Source organism: Aotus nancymaae, unplaced genomic scaffold (assembly GCF_030222135.1).
Source record: "Aotus nancymaae isolate 86718 unplaced genomic scaffold, 86718_ANA_hifiasm-v0.15.2.pri h1tg000029l, whole genome shotgun sequence".
NCBI lineage: Eukaryota > Metazoa > Chordata > Mammalia > Primates > Aotidae > Aotus > Aotus nancymaae.
The window spans coordinates 54,039,166-54,060,489 of NW_026988442.1; the positions used below are offsets into that span (position 1 = coordinate 54,039,166).

The window sequence follows — 21,324 nt, forward strand, 5'->3', positions numbered from 1 at the left end:
GAAACATTCGATGCTCATGGAGAGGAGGAATCAGTATCGTGAAAATGGCCATACTGACCAAAGTAATTTATAGATTCAATGCTATTCCCATTAAACTACCATTGATATTCTTCACAGAATTAGAAAAAAGCTACTTTAAAATTCATATGGAACCAAAAAAGAGCCCATATAGCCAAGACAATACTATTTCTACATATTGGTATTGTTCTTAATATCATTTCACCTGGCAGAATCCCCATTATAGAAGTCTCACTGTCATGGGGTGAATGACTAGTCTACATATTTATAATCAGTTTAGAGTTTACAATCTATCCATATGTAGTACAACCTTAACCCTAAATATAATTGACCTTTTCCTTCTTCAGTGTATTAAAAAAGATTTTCTTAGAAAAGAGAAGAATAAAAATGTTAACAATGTTAAAAAAGTTGCTTCCTTATGTAAATGATCTCTTTTTCTACATCTCTAAAGAAGTCCTTATTTTTCATCTTCCTTGTAGAGACTGGTCATAGATAGATAAAAATGAAGCCATTTATTTGTCTATTTTACAAAAGTTTAGATTCTCCATCAACTCGGTAATAACTTTACACTAAAATGTTTTTCAGACCTCTAGCTATTGTGACACTATCATTCCATTATATATCAAAGTGTTCTTCCTATGCTATAAGAAATTTATTACAAAAATATTATTTTAAAATATTTTCAATAATTGAAATCTAAAAGTATTAACATTTTGATAACATTCATAAGCAATTTATAAAATGTCACATAATGTGAATATGGACTAATTTCTAAAATGATCTGTTCTTAAATTATTTAAGATAAAAAATTCTGTTCAAGTAGCTTCAGCCAGAAGCATTTTAACTACAGGCTGAAGTAGCCACTTTGAATTTCTCACTAGTAAGCATAAAATTGAAATAGCCTGAATGATGTACACTTGTTTGGGAATCAGGAAATGTTTGTTTTAATACAGTTTCATAAATCCCTTATATGAACTATGTGGAGCCAGATATATTTTAGGTTTTTCAGATTTTTATAAATGGGATAAAGAACATATGCCCAATATTTTTGAAACCCTGGTGGGGTCCAGGCAGCATCCCATAATTAAACAGATTAATATCTTTACATAAATGTATGAAGGTTCACATTAATAGTGTAAACTTCTGTTTGGGTCAGATTTGTCACCAAATGTTTATAGCTCAGGTTGGGTTTGGCCACCATTATTAAATACACCTTCATTTTCAGAGATTTTTGTATTATAATGTGAGATTTTGAAAGTAAAGTTCTGCTACTGACTAGGTATATGATTTTGGTCATTTTTCTGAGCCTTAATCATCTCAAGTGCTAAAATGAGAACTGAACTAAGTAAATTATTTGTGAACTTTTCAGATTCTAAATCTGAATGTCTAATCATTTCTCTCACAGAAGAAACATTACAATGAAATCAGTTTTATAGTACCTCAGCTTAATAACTCTTTAGTTAATAAGCCTTCAACATTTTTGAAAGGCAGGTAGAAATTATACATGATTTATGTATAAAGATAGAAGTATGCAGGTCAAGAAGTATTTCCACTTGGTCTTCTAAATAGTTGGAACCAAATGAGGTTTCAAGTTCATGAAACAGGTTTAGCTACAACTTTGATTTCCAGAATATATTCTAGTGTCAGATTTCTTATGGCCATAATTAAAATTTGAACTATATAGAGATGGTGAGAAACATTTTATGGCTTGCATGATTTTCTTCTGAAAACCAGGAGGAACAAGTTAGACAGGGTTAGACCAAGGTAGCCAAAAGGGAATCTGCACAACCCTATTTTGTTTCAGAACCTCAATGTTTGAGTCTCAGTGCCAAGAAAAATGAGGCCTAAATCTAAAAGGGCTGGCTCTCCAGTGAAAGAAAACTACAACTAACCAATAAGAGGACAGGGGAGGTCTCCTGCGAGATGAAGATGGCAAACTTGGACAGCTAAGCTATGGGTAGCAGAATTAAATGAAAACTAGGGAGGAGATGCAGTAGTCCAGAGCTAACAAACCAGCATAGATTTGTTTCTGGAGGCTTGCTTTGTCTGGTACTTGTGTTATCAAAAGGAAAAAGGTGGCTGGGTGCAGTGGCTCACGCCTGTAATCCCAGCACTTTGGGAGGCCGAGGCGGGTGGATCACGAGGTCAAGAGATCAAGACCATCCTGGTCAACATGGTGAAACCCCGTCTCCACTAAAAATACAAAAAATTAGCTGGGCATGGTGGCGGGTGCCTGTAATTCCAGTTACTCAAGAGGCTGAGGCAGGAGAATTGCCTGAACCCAGGAGGCGGAGGTTGCGGTGAGCCGAGATCGCGCCATTGCACTCCAGCCTGGCTAACAAGAGCGAAACTCGGTCTCAAAAAAAAAAAAAGGAAAAGGAAAAAGGTGTCTATTTGATTATCTTTGGGCATGAAATGCTCTTCAGTTTTCCATATTTTCTGCCACTCCTGTGATCTTGCTCCTTGTCATTTCTCTCCTTTAACTTACTAATGGCTGCTGAGTGCATTTACATTTGCTACTCCTATCTGTAGGTTATACTATTAAAACAGATTAAAAGAAATGGGAAGGCTATGGTAGGAAGACGGGGGCGGGGGGACTATAGTAAGGACTTAGGAATTTTTGGTAACTTGGCAAAGTTTCCAAAAGTCATGGACCTTAATTATCTTTTCCTCCATTTAAGAAGGTTTAGCTTACAGAAAGGGCCACTAGACATGGATAGTTCAACCTAGTGGATGTGGAACACGAACTTTTGAAAAGTGAATACTGCTATTTAAAGAGCCACCTGAAGAGTGTGAGGTGGAAGATGTTTAGCAGGCATCTATGCCTTGAAAGGGAGAAGAAGTAAGCAGGATTGGGCAGATGAAGACAACAACTTCAATGCAGGTCCAGCAAACTCTAGGCCAGTTTCGCAGGAGGCTCTGGAGCAAATATTACCTATTAGAGTGTCTTGCATTGCCCAAATAGCTTTACACCCCTGCCTTGCTCAGTCACTGGGTATGGGCTGCCCCAGAAAGCATATGCTTTTGGACAAGGCTCTTCTGTGCAGCAGAGTCCTACCCTGAAGGAGGTGACACCTGGAGTCTATCTGCAGACTGCATTCCCACAGCCAGGCAGCAAGTCCTTTGATCTGGCTGGTGCATCTCTGTATCTATCAAAAGTGCCATAATACTTGTAATAGAATTAGTCAGTAATTTATTCTTCAATTTAAGTAATTTCTTTCCTCCCAGGAACACAAAATAAAACACTTAAAAACTTCCTAATAACAAAATTTTTATCAATCACTGGAACAATCCAGCAGAGGAGGATTAAGAGGGAAAAGATTGGAAGGAGTGGACCAGAAACAAGAAAGGCACAGAAAAAACGCTAACAGAGAGCTTCCAGGAGCAAGAAAAGCAGATTTTAATAAAATACAAAGCATTACAGACCCAGGCCTGGGTTTTACTTTTGAAAATACTTCAAGTAACACAGCTTTAAAAACATTTATAAAATAATATGAAATTTTAGTTATCTCTTCTTTCCTTAACAGATACAGAAAACATGAATCAAAGAAACAGACCATTCATGACAATTCAGAGAAATGATAGCTCAGGTATTTTTCCCACTCCCAACTCTGTTTTATTAGTTACAGTGAATTATGTACTTTTGAAATGATATACAATTGAAATGTTGATTTTTCAAAAATTTAGTAATGGAAAGCTCATTTGCTGGTTACATTGAATGATTGGCCAGTTCCTTACAACGGGTTTGTTTTAATCCTCAATGGTGGTCAGGATACCCTTGCTTTCTTTCACTGTGATTAGCCTGAAATCATTTGAGAGCTCCCTACAGTCATGTGATCCATGATTTACTTAATAAATTCTAATTACTTTATATGACACAGATGAATTATTCATATAACTGCGGTGGACGTACATGTTTTGTTTGACTTACTCAAATTATTATACTTTATGCTACTTGAATTTAGAGTACCCCTAACTTATGTTTTAGTTTATCCAAATGGTTCATATCATACCAAACTAGCACATTGTATTTGGATGTAGAATACTCAGACATTTTACATCATTTTAATATTTTTCAACCTATTAAACTTTTAGCTTTCAGTTTCAACCTTTCTTTCAAATTTAATTAAATTTATTTGATTTGTCTAAGTTAGAAATGCATCTATGACTTAAAAATCTATTTATATAATTTGATTTATAATTATGTGATACATAATATTCACAGTTGATGTCTATCACATTTTAAATAAAAAGAATGGGTTAACAGTTGTCATACTTTGTAGCTTGGCATTATAATTTTCTAAAATCTTCAATATACAGTAGTAACTTAGATGAAAACATTCCCTTTGTACCCTTTCAGAAGTAATGATGTGCAAGAAATAAAGTGGCCATAAGCGTTTCTAGAAATAGAGGCTTCAAATATATTATCAATATTGTAATATATTATTTCTTGTATTTGCTTAAAAATATTTAAAAATAGATCTGGTTGCCGTAATTATTTTTTGACTTCCAATAACATGATATTCTTTCTTTGTCATTTTTCTGTTTTTATGACTAATAGATAATCTGGTATTCCATATGAAAAATGAGATGAGAAGCACCAAGTACAAACCAGTAGACTATCAACAATTGCGTGCATTAACTGAAGCAAAAAAATTAGCTTCTGCCTCTGCAGAGCTAAAGGTTAGAAGTCGTGTGTGTATGTGTTTTTCTAGTTTCAGAAAATTGAATAGCTAGAAAGTATTTACATTGCAAATGTGAAAATAAATGACATTCCAAATAGTTGTTAGAAACTCCCAAGTAATAATAATAGTGAATAGCAACTAACATTTATAGAATGCCCTCAGACACCGTTATATAGTTTACATGCATTCATGCATTACCCATTCAATGTTCAGAACAACTCTTTGAGGTCTGAATTCAACTTTATTTTTTGAAAGACAGTTAGTTTATTAGCTTTCAACAACTTCCAACTTAATCTGAAGAATAAAAATTGTTAGTAATTACCAGCTATTATTACCTGATTAAGGCTCCTCCAACACTATACAAATATGCCCTCAGGTGCTCTTTTCTAGAATTCTGTTTTTGGTTTAAATATATGTTCCAAGCCAGGGTGAACCTAGGCTAGATTTGAAAGGAGATTATGTGCAAGTGATTGTGCACTGTATTTTAGGACCATGTGTAGTTTAGGCTTACTCATACACTATGTTTCTCTCTTGTGCAAATAATAGAGTTCATTGAAAACAGTATTTTCATTACTTGGCTGCTTTAAAAAACAGGTAAGGTGAAGCAATATATTAAGTAATTTAAATTATTTGTATTTAAAATTTTCATGTTTTGTTCATTTTGTTTTTTATTGTTAATATCTTTTTTATAGAAGGCAATTGTTATGATTTCAAAGCACATTTGATACTCTATTCTGGAGAGACTACCATATATTCTCAAACTAAGACAACCACTTAAAAGCAGGGCATTATTTATTTGGTTTATGTAACTTTGAAATAAGTTAATGTTACAGGAACATTCAAATAAATTTTGTGGTAAAGTCACTTGTATTACTATCATCCTACCAAAACTTTTCATATTTCTGACTTCTATCTATTGTACACATATATGTAAACATAAACTTAATACATACTTTATTTTTCCTATGATAAACATAGATATGAAATCAGGTATACTTTTCTATTTAACATTCTGTCACATAATCTTTACAATATTTAATTGTTCAAGCCAATAAATATTTTTTATGTGCCTACTATTTGCCCTGAAGATACAAAGGTAAGCGAAATATAGTCCTCACCTTTATGAAGTTTACTGTTTGCTGAGGGAGGGAAAGCAGTCAGTGTTTATCAAATAAGCCTGGAAGTAAAATTATCACAAGTATAAACTTCAATAAAAAATATGCTGTCTGGTGTATAATAGGACTTGATCTTCACTGAGTGGTTAGGGAAGGCTTTTCTTAGGATGGGATATTTGAATTGGGATCTCAAGGCCAATAAAGTACAAAGTTACAATGAGATAGGATAAATCAGTTCTGATGTTCTATTGCACAGTAGGGTGAGGATGAGTAACAGTAAAATATTGTATATTACAAAACATTTAGAAGAGAGGCTGTTGAATATACTCCCCACAAAGAAATGATAAATGGTTGAGATGCTGGCTGTGCTAAATACCCTGATTTGACATATATTAGTATATAACATATATGTATCAAAACATCAAATTGTGCCCATAAATATGCACAATTAAAATATGTCAATTAAAAATATAATACAAAAGAATTAACTAAAACAGGAATGACAAGTACTCTGAATAGAAAAAGATGCATGCATTATTATCCCACCCCAATTTTTAGATATCTGAGATGTATACAATTTTGTGATAATAGGAATTATGCTACTTCAAGCATAGAGACTTTTCGTGTTTTAGAATCCTGTACTCTCACAGGAAAAATTCCCATGATTCTGGGATATCTTGACCAAGTGTATGTTTTTTAGCGTTTTTGAGACATGTTACCAAATTTCTTTCCCAAGGTATTGTTTTAATAAAGATACCACACAAATGTATTCTCTACACCCTTGTCAGTATTAGAGTATATACATATATATGTATATATATATAATATGTGTGTATATATATACATATATATATAAATACATATATATGAATATATATACACACCTATATTTCTAATACCATCCATTCATCACAGATGTACCAAAGAAGACATTTTGGCTGAGTATAGAATGGCTGATGACAAAATCAGTATTTTGTCAAAGTGAATTTCTCTTTGGTGATAGACTCATTATGAAAGAATAAATATATTTCATATTTTTCATTATTATTGTGGTTTCTATAGTTTGATATTAAGTGCAGGAACAATAATTTCTCAGCACTGTCAGCTGCTAGATTGCTACTGTGATCACTGTATTTACATATTTGTGAGGTTAAACAGATGCTCACATTCAACTGGCATTTTAAGTAACATCACTAATCTTTTTGTTCATAGTGGAATATAATTCAGGAGTAAGCTTTTCTAGAAATAACTGTGTACCTGGGATTCATAGCTTGGCAAATCTCAAAAAATCCCTTGTCTTTAACTAATGAAAATGGTTCACAGTCTGTAGCAATCATTTTGACAAGCTTTTGCTTCCATTTTTAGTCTCTGTAGATTCCTGATGATAAGGAATTATCCTTTTAAAGCATTTCAGAATGTCTGTTGTTTTGAATTTCAGTTAGAACAAAATGTGTCCTAGGTACTTCATCATTTTCTAACACTTGCTTTTTTTTCTTCATGCAGTTTTCATTTTTTTATATCTGGATTAAGGATGATGCATTGGTAATATTGTACATTATTTTTTGGAGTCTTCCCTTCTCATTTAATTTGGAGGTGGCAAGTTGACATTTTGCTTTTAATTTATTCTTGTAAGTTGTGAACAATTGCCAAATAGAACTTTTTCTTAAAAGACTCATGGCTTAAATGGAATTAAATAACTAGAAATTAAATAGAACTCAAAGGTTTTTTTTTAATGTTATGAATGCTAAGATATCAAACAGTCCACACTGACTAGAACCATGATTATAATAGTATGTTATTCTTTAATATATTATTTGAATTAAAAATATATATAGGCTCAAAAAGAATATATTATTCTTAATGTTACATAGCTAACACATTCTCTCTTAATATTTGTATTAATTATCAGACTATTTCCCTGTTTGTGTTAGTATTTAAATGCACTCTTTTTTTAACACATGTAATTAACAGTTTTAATAATCATTGTTAATTATTACTTCACTTTTCTCTGGCAATATTAAATATAAAAACATATTACAATAAAATGATAAAATGTTAACATTTAAAGCACATAAGAAGATTATAGCTTCAAGTTACAACTAGAATACTTAGCTACCTGTCTGATTTGTACTACTGATACTATGATGTGATGGTCATCTATAAAATCACAGTGTCATTGATCATGCGTAGTTTCTGGGATGCCAGCCATATAAGACTGAAGTGGATAGTCAGTAATGTAGTCTTTCAAAGGCTGAGACTGAACCTGAAGACAAATAATAGAGTTGGGCTAAAAACTGAGACAAATTTTGGTACATTGTATGTAATTGTTCATTTCCAGTGTATTAACTACAAAAGAGATCTTTGCAAATATTTTTAAATTTGAATTTCTTTGCTTAGAAACTTCTTGTCCAACTCAAGGATCTATTACTCTTTTTAAAAATGTTATAGTATAGAAAATTATGAACATATGCACAATTGGATTGAATAGTATAGTGAATCTCCAAGTCACATTCTTCAGCTTCAACAGTGATCAACATTTGGCCATTGTTTTCTATACTCCTATCCACAAACCACCCCCACCCCGTGCCAGATTGTTTTGAAGCAAATCACAGACATCATAATATTTCACTCATAAATATTTCAACATGTATTGCTAAAAGAGTAGAGACTATTTAAAGCCTTACAATACTATTACCATGTCTAAAAATGTAAATGTCTTAATAATTTTTAGTGTTAAATTTCCTTGATTATCTCAAAAATTTTTTCTTAAAGTTTATTCAGATCAGCATCGATATATGATCTGTACATTATAATTGGTTTTAATTTTTAAAGATTTCCTCCTCTATCCTTTTGTATTTTGTAATTTATTTTTTGAAGAAATTGTATTTATTATAGTCTGAATTATGCAGATTACATCCTAGTGGTGCCATTTAACATGCTTTTCTGTTTCTTGTATTTCCAGCAAATTGGTAGTTATATTTAGAGACTTGATCAGATTCAAGTTCAATTTATTTTGACAAGAACACTTATTGATGGAAGTTTTGTGCTCCAATCTTTTTTTATTACAAATGGTGTTACAGTAAACAGCTTTGTGCATATATCTTTTTATACTTTTGCCAGTATAATTTTAAGATGGAGTTCTATAAATGAGGTTGCTAGGTCACAGGATAAATCCATATGAAATCTTGTGATACATCTCCAAATTCTCTTCTATGGAGGTTGTATCATTTTGTACTTCCACTAGCAATATGAGACAGAGCATGCTTTCTGTAGCCTCACAGAGCGTTTTCTTAAACATTTGTGTTTCTGCCAACCTGATAAATGAGAAATTGCATCTGACTTTAGTTGTTTTTTTCTTTTTATTTATGTTAACAGTTCGTTATTGAGTTATAACTTACATATAGTAAAATGTATAAATCTTAAGGGTACATCCCAGTGAAATTTGGCAAACATATACATACATGTAACCACCATCTAATTGTCTACTAGTTACTGACATCTGTCTCAAAAGATGGATCTTCTGGTTCAAAGGAATTTTGTAATATTTCAAGGTACCTATTTAGGATTTTATTGTCTTGGACCAACACAATAAGCCATACACAGGAAACCACTGGTTTCTGATTCTTTTATGAATTCATTATTTTATCATTTTTCCAGAGTATTTTTAAATCATCAGCATTCTGCACAAATTATCATCCACCTTAAGTATTGACTTCATATGGTGTATTGCCCAGTAAAATGAATTGGAATCACCTAGACATCTCTCTGCTGGTAAAAGCATAACTTTAAATCTTTCTGTTCTTTTTAAGACTTATTTTTCTTCATTTTTGGCCCGAGGATAGAAGTGGAATCAATGAGTGAATTTATTAAAAAAAAATCAGTATGTTCTGCAAAATATTGGAATTGTCTAGTGAAAAATAGTAGCTTTATTTTGACTTTTATAGTCTACTTAATTGGCCTTTCCCTGGGCCCAAAGGCGAAAGCATTGATTTTTTTCAAACTATAAAAATGTGTCCCTGTCTTTCACCAATGTATTTTAATTTTTTGTACAACATGGATAAAATATGCCAAAGAAATCTAATTTTAAAAATTGTATCTGTTGCAACAAACTTTAGAGACCGTGTATGGTAAATGGCTGGAATGAGTTTTAAGGATTCTTAAAGCAAACACTAAAATGTCAGATTTTAGAAATACTGTGTGCTTGTATTTTTTTAGTACATAAAATAGAGTCTGCTGAGTGTTTCCTGTGCTTTTAAAAATGTACTTTCCTCCGTACTTTTATAAGTGTAGCACTCTTAAGACCTTCTTAGGAAAATATATGACTTTGACTTCGTATTTTTTAAAAGTAATCTTTGGGTTAATTTGTTTTCTTATACCCCTAATTTTGAATCAGTAACCAGAACAGCAGAAAGATATACTCAAGGTTAAAGTAATCAGTGAATGACAGCTGGAAATAGCATGCATTGTAAAGATTCCTTTTTAGAACTTGTCTTCTGAAGTCTTTATATCTCCAGTATTGATTTTTTAAAGCTTTTAGGGTACTAAGTACTTTAACAGCAGAGAAATTATGAAATATGCATATTTCATCAAGTTTCTGATTTACACTTTTGTAGTTTAAAATTGTTAATATGGAATACGTGAGTTCGGAGTATGCATGAGTATAAGTTAGAGTCTAACCAGGGAACAGACATCACTTGAGGATTTAGAGTAGAGTGGTTTTTAATGTAGGAAAATGGGTATGTAGGTGGTAGCACTGAGAAGACAGAGGACTGGGAGGCAATACAGAGATTGACAAGTACAGGAAATCACTGCCATCTGTAGGTCGGGGGGACATACAGAAGAAGCAAGGCCGTGCCACATTCCATGGGGTGAGGTTACCCAGAGATAGTTGGAACCGTAGTGGAACTGCCCAGAGAAAAGTTGGAGCAATGATACCATGCAAATGCTCCTGGAGACCCTGTGAGAGTACAGAAGGCAAGATGACGTAATCCTTCAGCTTCTCCTTTCTTCCCTGCCTTCAGTCTCCCATCCCAGTGTCTTGCTTTGGCTGAAGCCAACTGACAGGGGTGCCTGAGAAACACAGGCTGCTCTGTGAGATGGAGCAGATCAGGCAAACAGCCAGAAATGGATCTAAGGCAAACAGATCCAGGGCTGATACAACTTTTCAGCAGAAACCCAAAGCATTAATTATGTACTATATTTTTGAAAAGTCATAAAATTGAGGAAAAATTAAGTTTAGTTGAAAATTTACATTTCAATGCTACATGATTTTTTGATATTTAAGTATCTTTAAATAAATATTTGCTTAAATTAAGAAATTTTATTTACAAAGACATACATAGAGTTGAAAGATTAAAATTGTGTGTTCAAAGTCATATTTCTAGTAAGTATTGAAGCCAGGCCTTCTAAAAACGTATCCAATGAATCTTTCCCATCTCATGCTGAGGGATCAGATACAAAACAATCTAAACACCAAGGTTCTTTGTTACTCTGATGTTTATGAGCTTTATAATCTTGACCACATCTTTTAACTTCTCATACATTCAATATTCTCCTCCAAAAATGTAAATAAAGATGCTTGTGATGCCTGACAGGGAAGATAAATCCAAAACGGGAGAAATGAAACTTCTTGAAAAAATTTCTGGCGTTATTTGAATTAAGGTATTATTCATTTCATGTATGGAAAATAGAATGACTTCACCTTTGTTTTAATAAGTACATTAAAAACAGTTCTTAAATTGGTTAGTATTCCAAACCATTTTTCTTTCTCCGCCCTGCTTTTAAAAATCAAATTTATTTTAGGTAGATTTTGTGTTAGAAGATGCACTGGTAAGAATTTAAAAAGAGGAACTATTTAGCTTAGAAAATTCAGATTAAACATTTCTGTTATGGAAAACACATTCTGAAAACTTTGAACTTGCTCTTCTTTTGTTCCTCTAAATCTAGATCAGAAAAGCAATGTTGACTTCAAAGATATCCAAAGAACAAACACTAGTAAAACAACACAAGCAAGTGTGGTGGCAGGAATACCAGAGGCTGAATGAAGTCAGGTAAGAAATGGGGGAAATAGTAAGAACACGTAGGAATTACTAGGACTAGCACTTACCTTTTCAGATGTTCTATAACGTTCCATGTTAATTAACCATTACAATAAAAATTTAAAGTTACAATTTGAATGTGAGTCAAATTAAAATCCTTTCATTTCCTCAGCTTAATCTGAAATCCAGTGAATATATTAATATGGCTTTTGCTTCCTGTCGGAAAAAAGATCATCTTCTGTATGTGCCAGTCACTTCCACACTCCCACTGTCATACTTGTGTTTAGTATTTACCTTTATTATACTTAGCATATTGGATTATAATGTTTTGGTTACATGTTTTTTCTTCCCTGTAAAGTGGTAAACATCCTATCAAGGGCAAACATCTCATCATATTCATTTTTAAATAGTAGAATACACAGGAGAGATGTAAATGCCTTTAATACATGTATGAACTAATGAACAAGGAGTTCAAGTCATGAATCGTTTCTAGATATAATTGCATCATGACTAACTTACTCAATTTTGATTTTTGACTTATTATTTCCAACATTCACTTAAAGATAAATTAAAATGAAATATTGATTCTATAGTTGATCTTAATTATAATCTTTGAAAAAATAGTTTTTTGCAAAGGTCAAGGTGAAAGAGAAGGCAAATGTGTTTCTTCTTCATTCATAGCATATATACTTGTTTTAATGATGATATTTATAAAGTGTGCTTTTAAAATGTGCATTTTAAAGCATTTATTTAAATGCTTTTAAATTACCTCACAGGAGGTAATTTCTATGGTCTTATTTTAAGTAAAGTTTCTAAATACTATTTACTTTTAGGTGTTTTCATGTTGATGAGTTTCTTATTCTGGCAGGTGACTCCTCTATGTGAAACAGAAGGCTTATAATTGAAAATGGTGTTACATTATGTTGTAACTTAAAACCAAAAAAAAGTTATATGGACTTCATCACCATACATATACTATAAAAACAATAAAATTAGACCCATCTTATCCCACAAAAAATCACCTTTTGTGGAGAGAATGTTTGAGGCTATTGAGAATTTATTTTTGGAAAATCTGCAAAACTTGAAACATGATAAAAAGGAAAGCCATTAGGAAGATTTAATTACAGTGTTCCACGATGCAAGTTCAAATGTAAAGGAAGACACTGGGAAAAGTTCTTTTGTTTTTGTTTTTTTTTAATCTTGGCTATTCCACATCTTTTTTAATGCGTATATTAAGTTGTTCTTAAGCTAGGTAGAAGAGGTGAATACATATAATTATGGAAAATAATTCTTTTGGCTGACCTAGAATGACACAAAGAAAATGGAAGTGAGGAACATTTAAGTAATAATAACCTTAACGTCTCAGTGTCTCAGAATTTGTAAGGGCTGAAAATTGGACAAAATGAAGAATTCCAGGATAAGTTTCTGTGTTATTCTAGAATAAAGGTTAATTTCAATATGTGTTCGGTGCAACTAAAAACTAACAGCAATAGGAGATAAGTTAGAGAAATGACTACCTTGTGGAGAATTTAGGGCCACCAAAAAATTAGAAGTAGTTAAAGTCCTATCAGTGTTTGTCAACCTCTAGAAATCAACATCTCCTTTTAATAAGTAAGATTCTGTGCCTTACTGTAAAAGACTACATTTAAGAATCTCAGGCAGGCAGAGGATAAGGGCCTATAATGGCCCTAACGTATGTTAGGTAATTTAATATGTGCCAGGTAGTTTTAGGTTGAGCAAAAACCACAATTATTTTTCACTAACCAAATATGTTAAGTCCTTTACACATTTTATCTCACTTAATACTTACAACGACCCTACAAAGTAGTCATCATTGCTATCCTAATTTTACAGATGAGAATCCTGAGTCTTAGATGATGAAAGTTATTTTTAGATGCTAAATAACCTAGTCTGTGTAGAGCTAGGATTGGAACACTTGCCCCTAACTTCTATGCTGTATGACCTTGGAGTTGAGTAGCTTTTCTTTTTTTCTGCAGTGTTCTGTTTACATCACCTGAGATCCAGCTGGTCTAGCCTTGCTGGCAAAAACAAAAGAAGTTTTGTCAGGGTGTGATGGTGCATACCTGTAGTCCCAGCAACTTGGGTGGCTGAGGCAGGAGGATCACTTGAGCCTAGGAGGTCAAGGCTGCAGTACATTATGATTGCACCCGTGAACAGTCACTGCACGCTAGCCTGGGCAACATCGTGAGACCCTCAATATGTAAAAACAACAAAAAAACAAAATGAAAACATGTTGCCAACCTTTAATTTTTTGAAATCTGTTCTAAGAAAACTACACAAAATTTTCAAATGTAAAATTATGTTTAATATTTACATTTATACAGTTTTATTTAAAATATGTTATGCCTTATCAAACTATACCCCTTGAGGTCTTTGATACACTTTCCCAGAGGCACTTTCTCCCTTGTTTCATTCTGGTACCACAAAGACTCCCTTGAGTTTTTGTGTGCTCATTTGCCCAGATGACATATTAATCTACTCAGTGCAACCACCTACAGATAAGACACCCCAGTGAAGGGCATTTTTGAGCCTTCAGGTGTCTACCTTAGTATAGGTTCTTATCCTTCCAGGAAGGTGCCAAAGTTCTAGGTGGAGAATCAGTCTCCTCAGAACATCAAAAATTACCCATATCTTCATTTTTCTGGCAGTTTGTATGTTCTGTTATGACTTTCTGGGTGCCGAGCTAGATGGTTTTTAAGTGCTATGTTTTTGGTTAAACAAATCTGTTCTGGAATAACTTCTGGTTTGACTCAACGATTATGCACTCATCCTCCATGTAACAGTTGCAAATGTGATCTTAAAAATATTTCTGGCAGAAACTACCTGCTGGAAAAATAGACAGTGAGGTTTCGTTTACAATATCACCCTTCCTTTATACATTTAAACAAAAACCAAAACCCTGTCCCATGTAAATTGGCTTAGAAAATAATTATATATACATAAAATGGAATACTGTGGAGTCATTACAATGATAATTATGAAAACTATTTAGAAACATCTAAAAAAATTAGTGTTAGGCAAAAAAATTCCCACAATATAAAATGTTAAATATGCCATGGTTATGGCCATGTGCAATATACATACATGTACATGAGGGCTAGAAATTTATCTGGAAAAATAAAAATAATAATTGTATTAAAGTTATAATTGTTGCTTTTTTATTTTATACCATTTTAATACTGTAATAATCATGATTCAACTTTTTTCTATGATTTAATCAAATCTGCCATAAGCAAGAGGAGATTATAATATTTTTGGATGCCCATTTAGAGTTAGTTATGGTTTTACTCTAAAAATTGACTATATTTTAAAAATACATAGGCCAGGTATGGTGGCTCATGCCTGTAATCCCAGCCCTTTGGGAGGTCGAGGTGGGTGGGTCACCTGATATCAGGAGTTCAAGACCAGCCTGACCAACATAGTGAAACTCTGTCTCTACTAAAGATACATGCACACACACACACACACACACACACACACACACACACACACGCTAGGTGTGGTGGTGCATGCCTGTAGTTCCACCTACTCAGGAGGCTTAGGGATGAGAATCACTTAAACACCAGAGACAGAGGTTGCAGTGAACCGAGATTGTGCCACTGCACTCCAGCCTGAGCGACCAAGCAAGACTCCATAAAAAAAAATACATATGTACATACAAAAAAATATTTGTACATATTTATAAGCTCATGAAGATTTGTTGCTCTAATTAGTGTATTAAAAATACAATATAATTTTACTTCCATCTCCATAATTCAGGGTCTCATCATTTCTGAACTTTTAAAATTACCTCCTTATTGTTCCAGGTTTGTCTGACCCCTTCTCCTTCATCTTCCATCTCTATTGCTCACATCTCCTTCTGCTCTATCTTGCTGCATTGGGAATCTTTCTGAAACCCGGATATGGGGAGGTGAGGTCAGCTTGCTGTCCTTCACTGCTTCCCAATGCACTCTCCATGTGCATTGCCAGCACCTGCTGTGAGCTGGCCTTTGCTCCCGCTGTTTCTTCTGCCTGAGCCTATGCATCTAACTCAGTGTCTAGCAAGGACCCATTTAAGAATTTAGTACATGGTTTAAATAAATGAACGGATGACAAAGCCACATTAGATTAAATATCTCTTTGGTTATTTTTTTAAAACCTAGATGTATGTTTATGATCATAACATTTATTGAGCTCACATCTATTTCAGATGTAAAATGGAATCTGAAATAAAATCCCTTCTCAATGAAGAGAACATTGGAAATGAATGTCTTTGTGACCTTACACATTTTGGTAAGATTTTTTTGATCCCATATTTAAAGGGGAGTCTTATTTTGAAGAATGAGAATGGGCCACTCACTTCATGTTCTTTTAATATTAACTGTCATTTGTTTTTTTCTAAAGGAATCCCCAAATAAGTCTGCACTCTAAGGATCTGTTCTTGGAGATACTTAAAATAATAATAATAATGTGTTCCTCTGATTCAATTTTGTTTCACCATAGAGCAAGAGCTATCAGAACAATGGCACACATATCTTAAAAATGTGATAAATCCTATTCAGCAGCTGAGAGCAGATCTAAAATACAGACAGCATCACACTTTGCAGCATTCACATCCACATATTGAGTTTAACTCCATGAAAGTATTGGAAGAGGTTAGTATGTTACCTTTATTTTCGATAATGTAATATTTGATCTTTGTTCCAACTAGAAGAGTTTGAGATAAGAAACAAACATGTGTGATTTGTGAATTAATTCATATTAATATGTAATTAATATTTAAATAGGTCAGCTAATTCTGTCCACTAATATTTTAAACACATGCCTGAACTCTGTCCAGGCACTCTCATTTCTTGCCTGGAATGTTCCAGTGGCCTCATAACTGGCTTCCCGGCTTTCATTCTTGCCTCTCCTCCCATTGCATCCTGGGATCTTACCCCAGTGCAAGGGATTAAGTCATCCTGCTGCTGAAATTTCCCAGGAGCTCCTGTGAGTACATAAGTCCTTCTATCCACCCAGCCCGATTTTTGCTTCTTCAATCACATCTCCTAACTGACAATCTCCCTTTCCCATAAAAGCTCAGTTATCACCCAGGCTGGCCGTCTTTCTGTTTCTCCCACATGCCAGGCCTATTCCTGTACTGGCCATTTCCTCTGTCCCATTGATGTCACTTTTTGCCATTTAGATCTTGGCTTAAATGTCCTCTTCTCTGAGAGGCCTGTGCTTAGAAGCCACAGTCACTCCCTATCACACCACCCTGTTTTGACATTGCCTTCCTGCTCCTGACCCTTTCCCATATATTTTTATTAGTTTGTTTACTGCTTCCCCTCAATTAAACATAAGCTTCTTGAGTATAGGTGTTCTAGGTCTGAGAAAAATTTAGGTGGTGTTAAATTTTTCTATTTTTCAGTTACTCTGTAATGTTGTTATCTTGCTTTTATAAATAATAAAAAAAAAATAGAAATGTATGCCCAGATGGCGATTAGAGGCAAGGGTGCAAGAGAAGGAAGGGGTGATTGGAGCAGAGACATTTAGTAAGTTCTCTGCATTACCACAGAGAAAATAAAAATGTGGCTGCAGAGTGGCTGTGACCGCACTGTACTTTCTGAGCTTATTTTTGGGATGTCTGGAAACCTCATTGCAGCTCATTTGTCTGATGAGCACTGCCTACCTGGCTGGCATCTCTTTAACTCTCTTCCACAGGTCTTTAAACTTAATCACTGATTGGCTTTTGAGAATAATTCTTGTGTCTTTATAAGAATTGAATGAATTGTAATAATTTGCATGCTACTTCTTCCAAATGTCCTATAGGTTGACTTTGTGAAGAAACAATTGAAAGCTGCCTTTGAAAGACTTAGCCTGGAGCAACAGAGAATAGAAAATGATCTTTCAGACTGGACTATAAAGGCAAGTGTGATGTGACTAGTAATTTATGTGTTTATCAATTTGTTATTTATGTTAAATAAATAATCGTATACCTTTTTTCAGATACTACATCATTCTTTGGAAGAAAAGTCTAACCAGCTTAGTGAACTGCCCATTGAATTAGAAAGCTTGGAATGCCCATACCCTGATTTGAAATCAGCAATCCTTAGTGAGTTCTGTAAGTTTACACAGAAATATCAAAAGAAGCTTCAACACTTTGATTTGCAATTGGAAGACATGTACAGGTGATAAGATAAAACTAACTGAATCCTGTGTAGACTTTTGACACTAACTTTTTATTTTTGTTTGGGGTCACTATACTTCTAACTTACTGTGTAATTACTCTGTAATTGGAATATAATCAATAAATCTTTAGATTGACTATTTGCTGAATGGAGAGGGTTTTAGTTTTTCAAAAAAAAATTCTTGACATAATAGCTCTTAACGATTATTATAAGGCTAAAACATGATGAAAATATCTCTTATTGAGCTCTTCACTACACAGGTAAGAAATAGTTTTCAACCATGAATTTTCAGGAACCACAACTTTTCATTTCAAGATATTAAGCTACTCTGCAGTAATTGATATAATGGAAAATGTACCCATAGAATTATGTTACTTGTAATTGACTGTAATTTTATCCTATGATAAACACAGAGTATGTTTTCTAAATTTTTAAAATACTTTCTTCTATGTGTTAAATTTCATTTTTAGGAAATACACTTCTAGTTTTCTCCCAAGAATGATTATCCACATCTGCATGGCAAATATAATGTTCAGTGATGTAAAATTCAGTTTAGCAGTGGTCATCTTCTCTAGCATCTTCTATGTTAAAATTCACTTAGAAGACAAATCCAGATACACCACTCTGAACTAGATCAACGTTCTACCTTATAGTGTATATAAAGTTTCTAGGGGACATTTTGTAGAGAAACAGCTTTGTGTGCTATGATATTGACCTCAATATTTTCCCCAAAGAATGTATATTTTAAAAGAAAACTACTGAAGGGACACATTTATAGTAAATTAAAATAAAAGGTTTATAACTTTGGAATGGAAGAAAATGAATATGACAAATGTTTATATTCCTTATGAATTGCCTGTTAATTGCAGCTCCTCTGTATGAAACTACTACTGGTAAGAAATAAATACCGGGGGAAAAAAGCCTTAAATTATACCAAGTAGAATTATTGCTTTGGTAGCTTCCTGATCCAGACTCTTCAGTTGTAGCTTCTGTTTGTCTCAGCACACCTGTCAGTGAATAGAGCCAATCCTAGGTGAAGTTGGAGCCCTTTTCCTGAGGTTAGCTTCTCCCCATCACACACCTTTTTGTCTCCTGAGAGCCTTTGCTTCCCATCTCTCTCCTTTCTTCCCTCCTATCTTGCAATAAAGCTGAGAAATAAATTAATAATATGTAATTTACACTTGATGATGGATTAATTACGTGTTAACTGGAACTCAGTCGTAGTGAAGTACTGATGCAACCATGCACTACAGTTAAGTTTCCAATTGTTAAATGAACATTCTCCCTCCACTCCCCGTCCCAATCTTGTTAAAGAGATTTTAGAACTCATCAAGAAAGAGGAAGAGGATTTGTTTGTTTGATAGTGGAGAGGGCATTATAATCAGGCTGATTAACTGCAGCTGTGAAGAAGGTGAATCTGATCCTATTCAGTTAAAACAAGTTGGCTGGCCCAGGATCTCCTCTCCCAAATGATACCTTGTCCCCCTGAGAAAGCTGACTGAAATCATGGTGTTTCTAGGTTAGCAACTCCTCGATAGGGAGGAGTTTACCTTAGCAAATGGCAAGGAAGTCTGAAATGGCTTCCTTCCAGTAAGACCTATTCTTCACAGCCCATTTTCTTCTTTCTTTTAAATCTAATCTGAATTGCTGCTCTTTCATAATGCAACCCTGTGTGACTCAGAAACAGTTGGGATTCACAGCTACATTGAAATTACTGAAGACTAAGTGGAGGATTAGATGAATATACATCACATGCTAACAATTCTGCAGAAGGAAGAAATATTGAGGATAAAATAGCTTAGGAAGGCTTGATGGAGAAAGTAAAATTCACTATGGACTTTGAAGAAGGGGTATGCTTAGCATAGGCAGAAGGGGGTAGGGAGGGCATTCTAAGAAGGGAGATTAAATGACTAGACCGTAAACCCCTTGAGGACAAAGTAATTTAGTAGTTATATTTGTATCCTTAGCATCTTCTAAATAAACGATTGTTCAAGTGAGTTGAATTTGAAGGGAAAAACAATGAAGGCAAAGCATGTTATGTGAACAACAGGAATCTACTTTGGAGGAAGATAAAGTTCATAAATTATAGTTTAATAGTCTGGTTGCCACCTATAATTATCCAAAATACATTTTATACAGTTGATGATGTGTTTTACTTGATGAATATTTATTGAATAAACCTTAATATATAGTAGTCATTGCTAGCTCCCTGGTAGGGGGTTCAAAAGACAGATTAGTATATGGCTTTGCCTCTGAGAAAGCTAGAAATATTTGGGGAAAGAAACGTGTATACATTTACCCTGACCACATAAAAATAACATGCAAACTTCAACTAAAGGAAATATTTTATAAATATGCTGGCAGAAAATAATGGAGCATCAATAAAAACTGAAGTTTCAGGAGTTGGGTCATTGATAATAAAGAGTAAAAGAGCTATTTTGAATAAATACAGAGGTCGTGACTCTCAGTAGTCCATGGCTTGTGAGCAATAAGGCATAAAAGATACTGATCTACCTAGGTCAACAAATTATAGGTTCAGTCATAATATTATTTGTACTTCTAGTTTACCAGTATCTCTACTACTTTGATAGGTCCTTTTGCCCTCTTTGTTCTAATTATTGGGTTCACATAGGTTGTGTTCATGTATGTGGGAGTGTGTGCATAGACAGTTGTACACTGCTACACTGTAAGAAAGTTGAAATATCCGGGGGCATTTTTAATTATGAAAGGTTTTCATTGGGTTAAAGGCAGTGGACATCATGGTTAGTCCCAGTATTTATGCTAATTCTTCCTGTTTTGTAGTAGCTCACTGGTTTGGTTTGAAATGATTCCATCTCTAGATCCAAAGATAGGCAGTGATTGGGAGTATGTACCAGTCAGTGCAACCTTATTTCCCCAGGTCACAGTGACTAGCTCAGGGATGTCTAATCCTCAGAAGAGGATTAGATGAATATGCATCACATGCTGATATGGTTTGGCTATGTCCCCACCCAAATCTCACATTGAATTGTAATAATCCCCACATGTCAAGGCTGGGGCCAGGTGGAGAAAAGTGAATCATGGGGGCAATTTCCCTATTGTCCTCATGGTAGCGATTAAGTCTTGAGATCTGATGGTTTTGTAAATGGGAGTTCCCCTGCACAAGCTTTCTTGCTTGCAACCATGTAAGATGTGACTTTGTTTCTCCTTTGCCTTCTGCCATGAGTGTGAGGCCTCCCCGGCCATGAGGAACTATGAGTGAATTAAACCTCTTTCTTTTCTTTTATAAATTACCCAGTCTTGGGTATGTCTTTATTAG

At 34.0% G+C, this 21,324-nt stretch overlaps 1 protein-coding gene across 7 annotated transcripts in view; it reads left to right on the forward strand.

Moving 5' to 3' along the window:
• Window positions 1-21,324, forward strand: part of CCDC148 (coiled-coil domain containing 148) — a 459,375-nt gene that overhangs the window by 86,420 nt on the left and 351,631 nt on the right. For 4 of the 7 annotated variants that reach the window (XM_064382740.1, XM_064382739.1, XM_064382738.1 and 1 more), the window contains exons 2-9: window positions 3,546-3,608; window positions 4,580-4,701; window positions 5,250-5,297; window positions 11,765-11,868; window positions 16,067-16,149; window positions 16,360-16,511; window positions 17,668-17,763; window positions 17,845-18,026. In XM_064382740.1, coding sequence (XP_064238810.1) covers window positions 3,557-3,608; window positions 4,580-4,701; window positions 5,250-5,297; window positions 11,765-11,868; window positions 16,067-16,149; window positions 16,360-16,511; window positions 17,668-17,763; window positions 17,845-18,026 — 839 coding nt within the window. In that variant the 5' untranslated portion in view covers window positions 3,546-3,556. Of the gene's footprint in view, window positions 1-3,545; window positions 3,609-4,579; window positions 4,702-5,249; window positions 5,298-11,764; window positions 11,869-16,066; window positions 16,150-16,359; window positions 16,512-17,667; window positions 17,764-17,844; window positions 18,031-21,324 lie in introns of those variants that run through there. The other 3 variants (XM_064382742.1, XM_012454890.3, XR_010344597.1) reach the window with 3 other exon arrangements.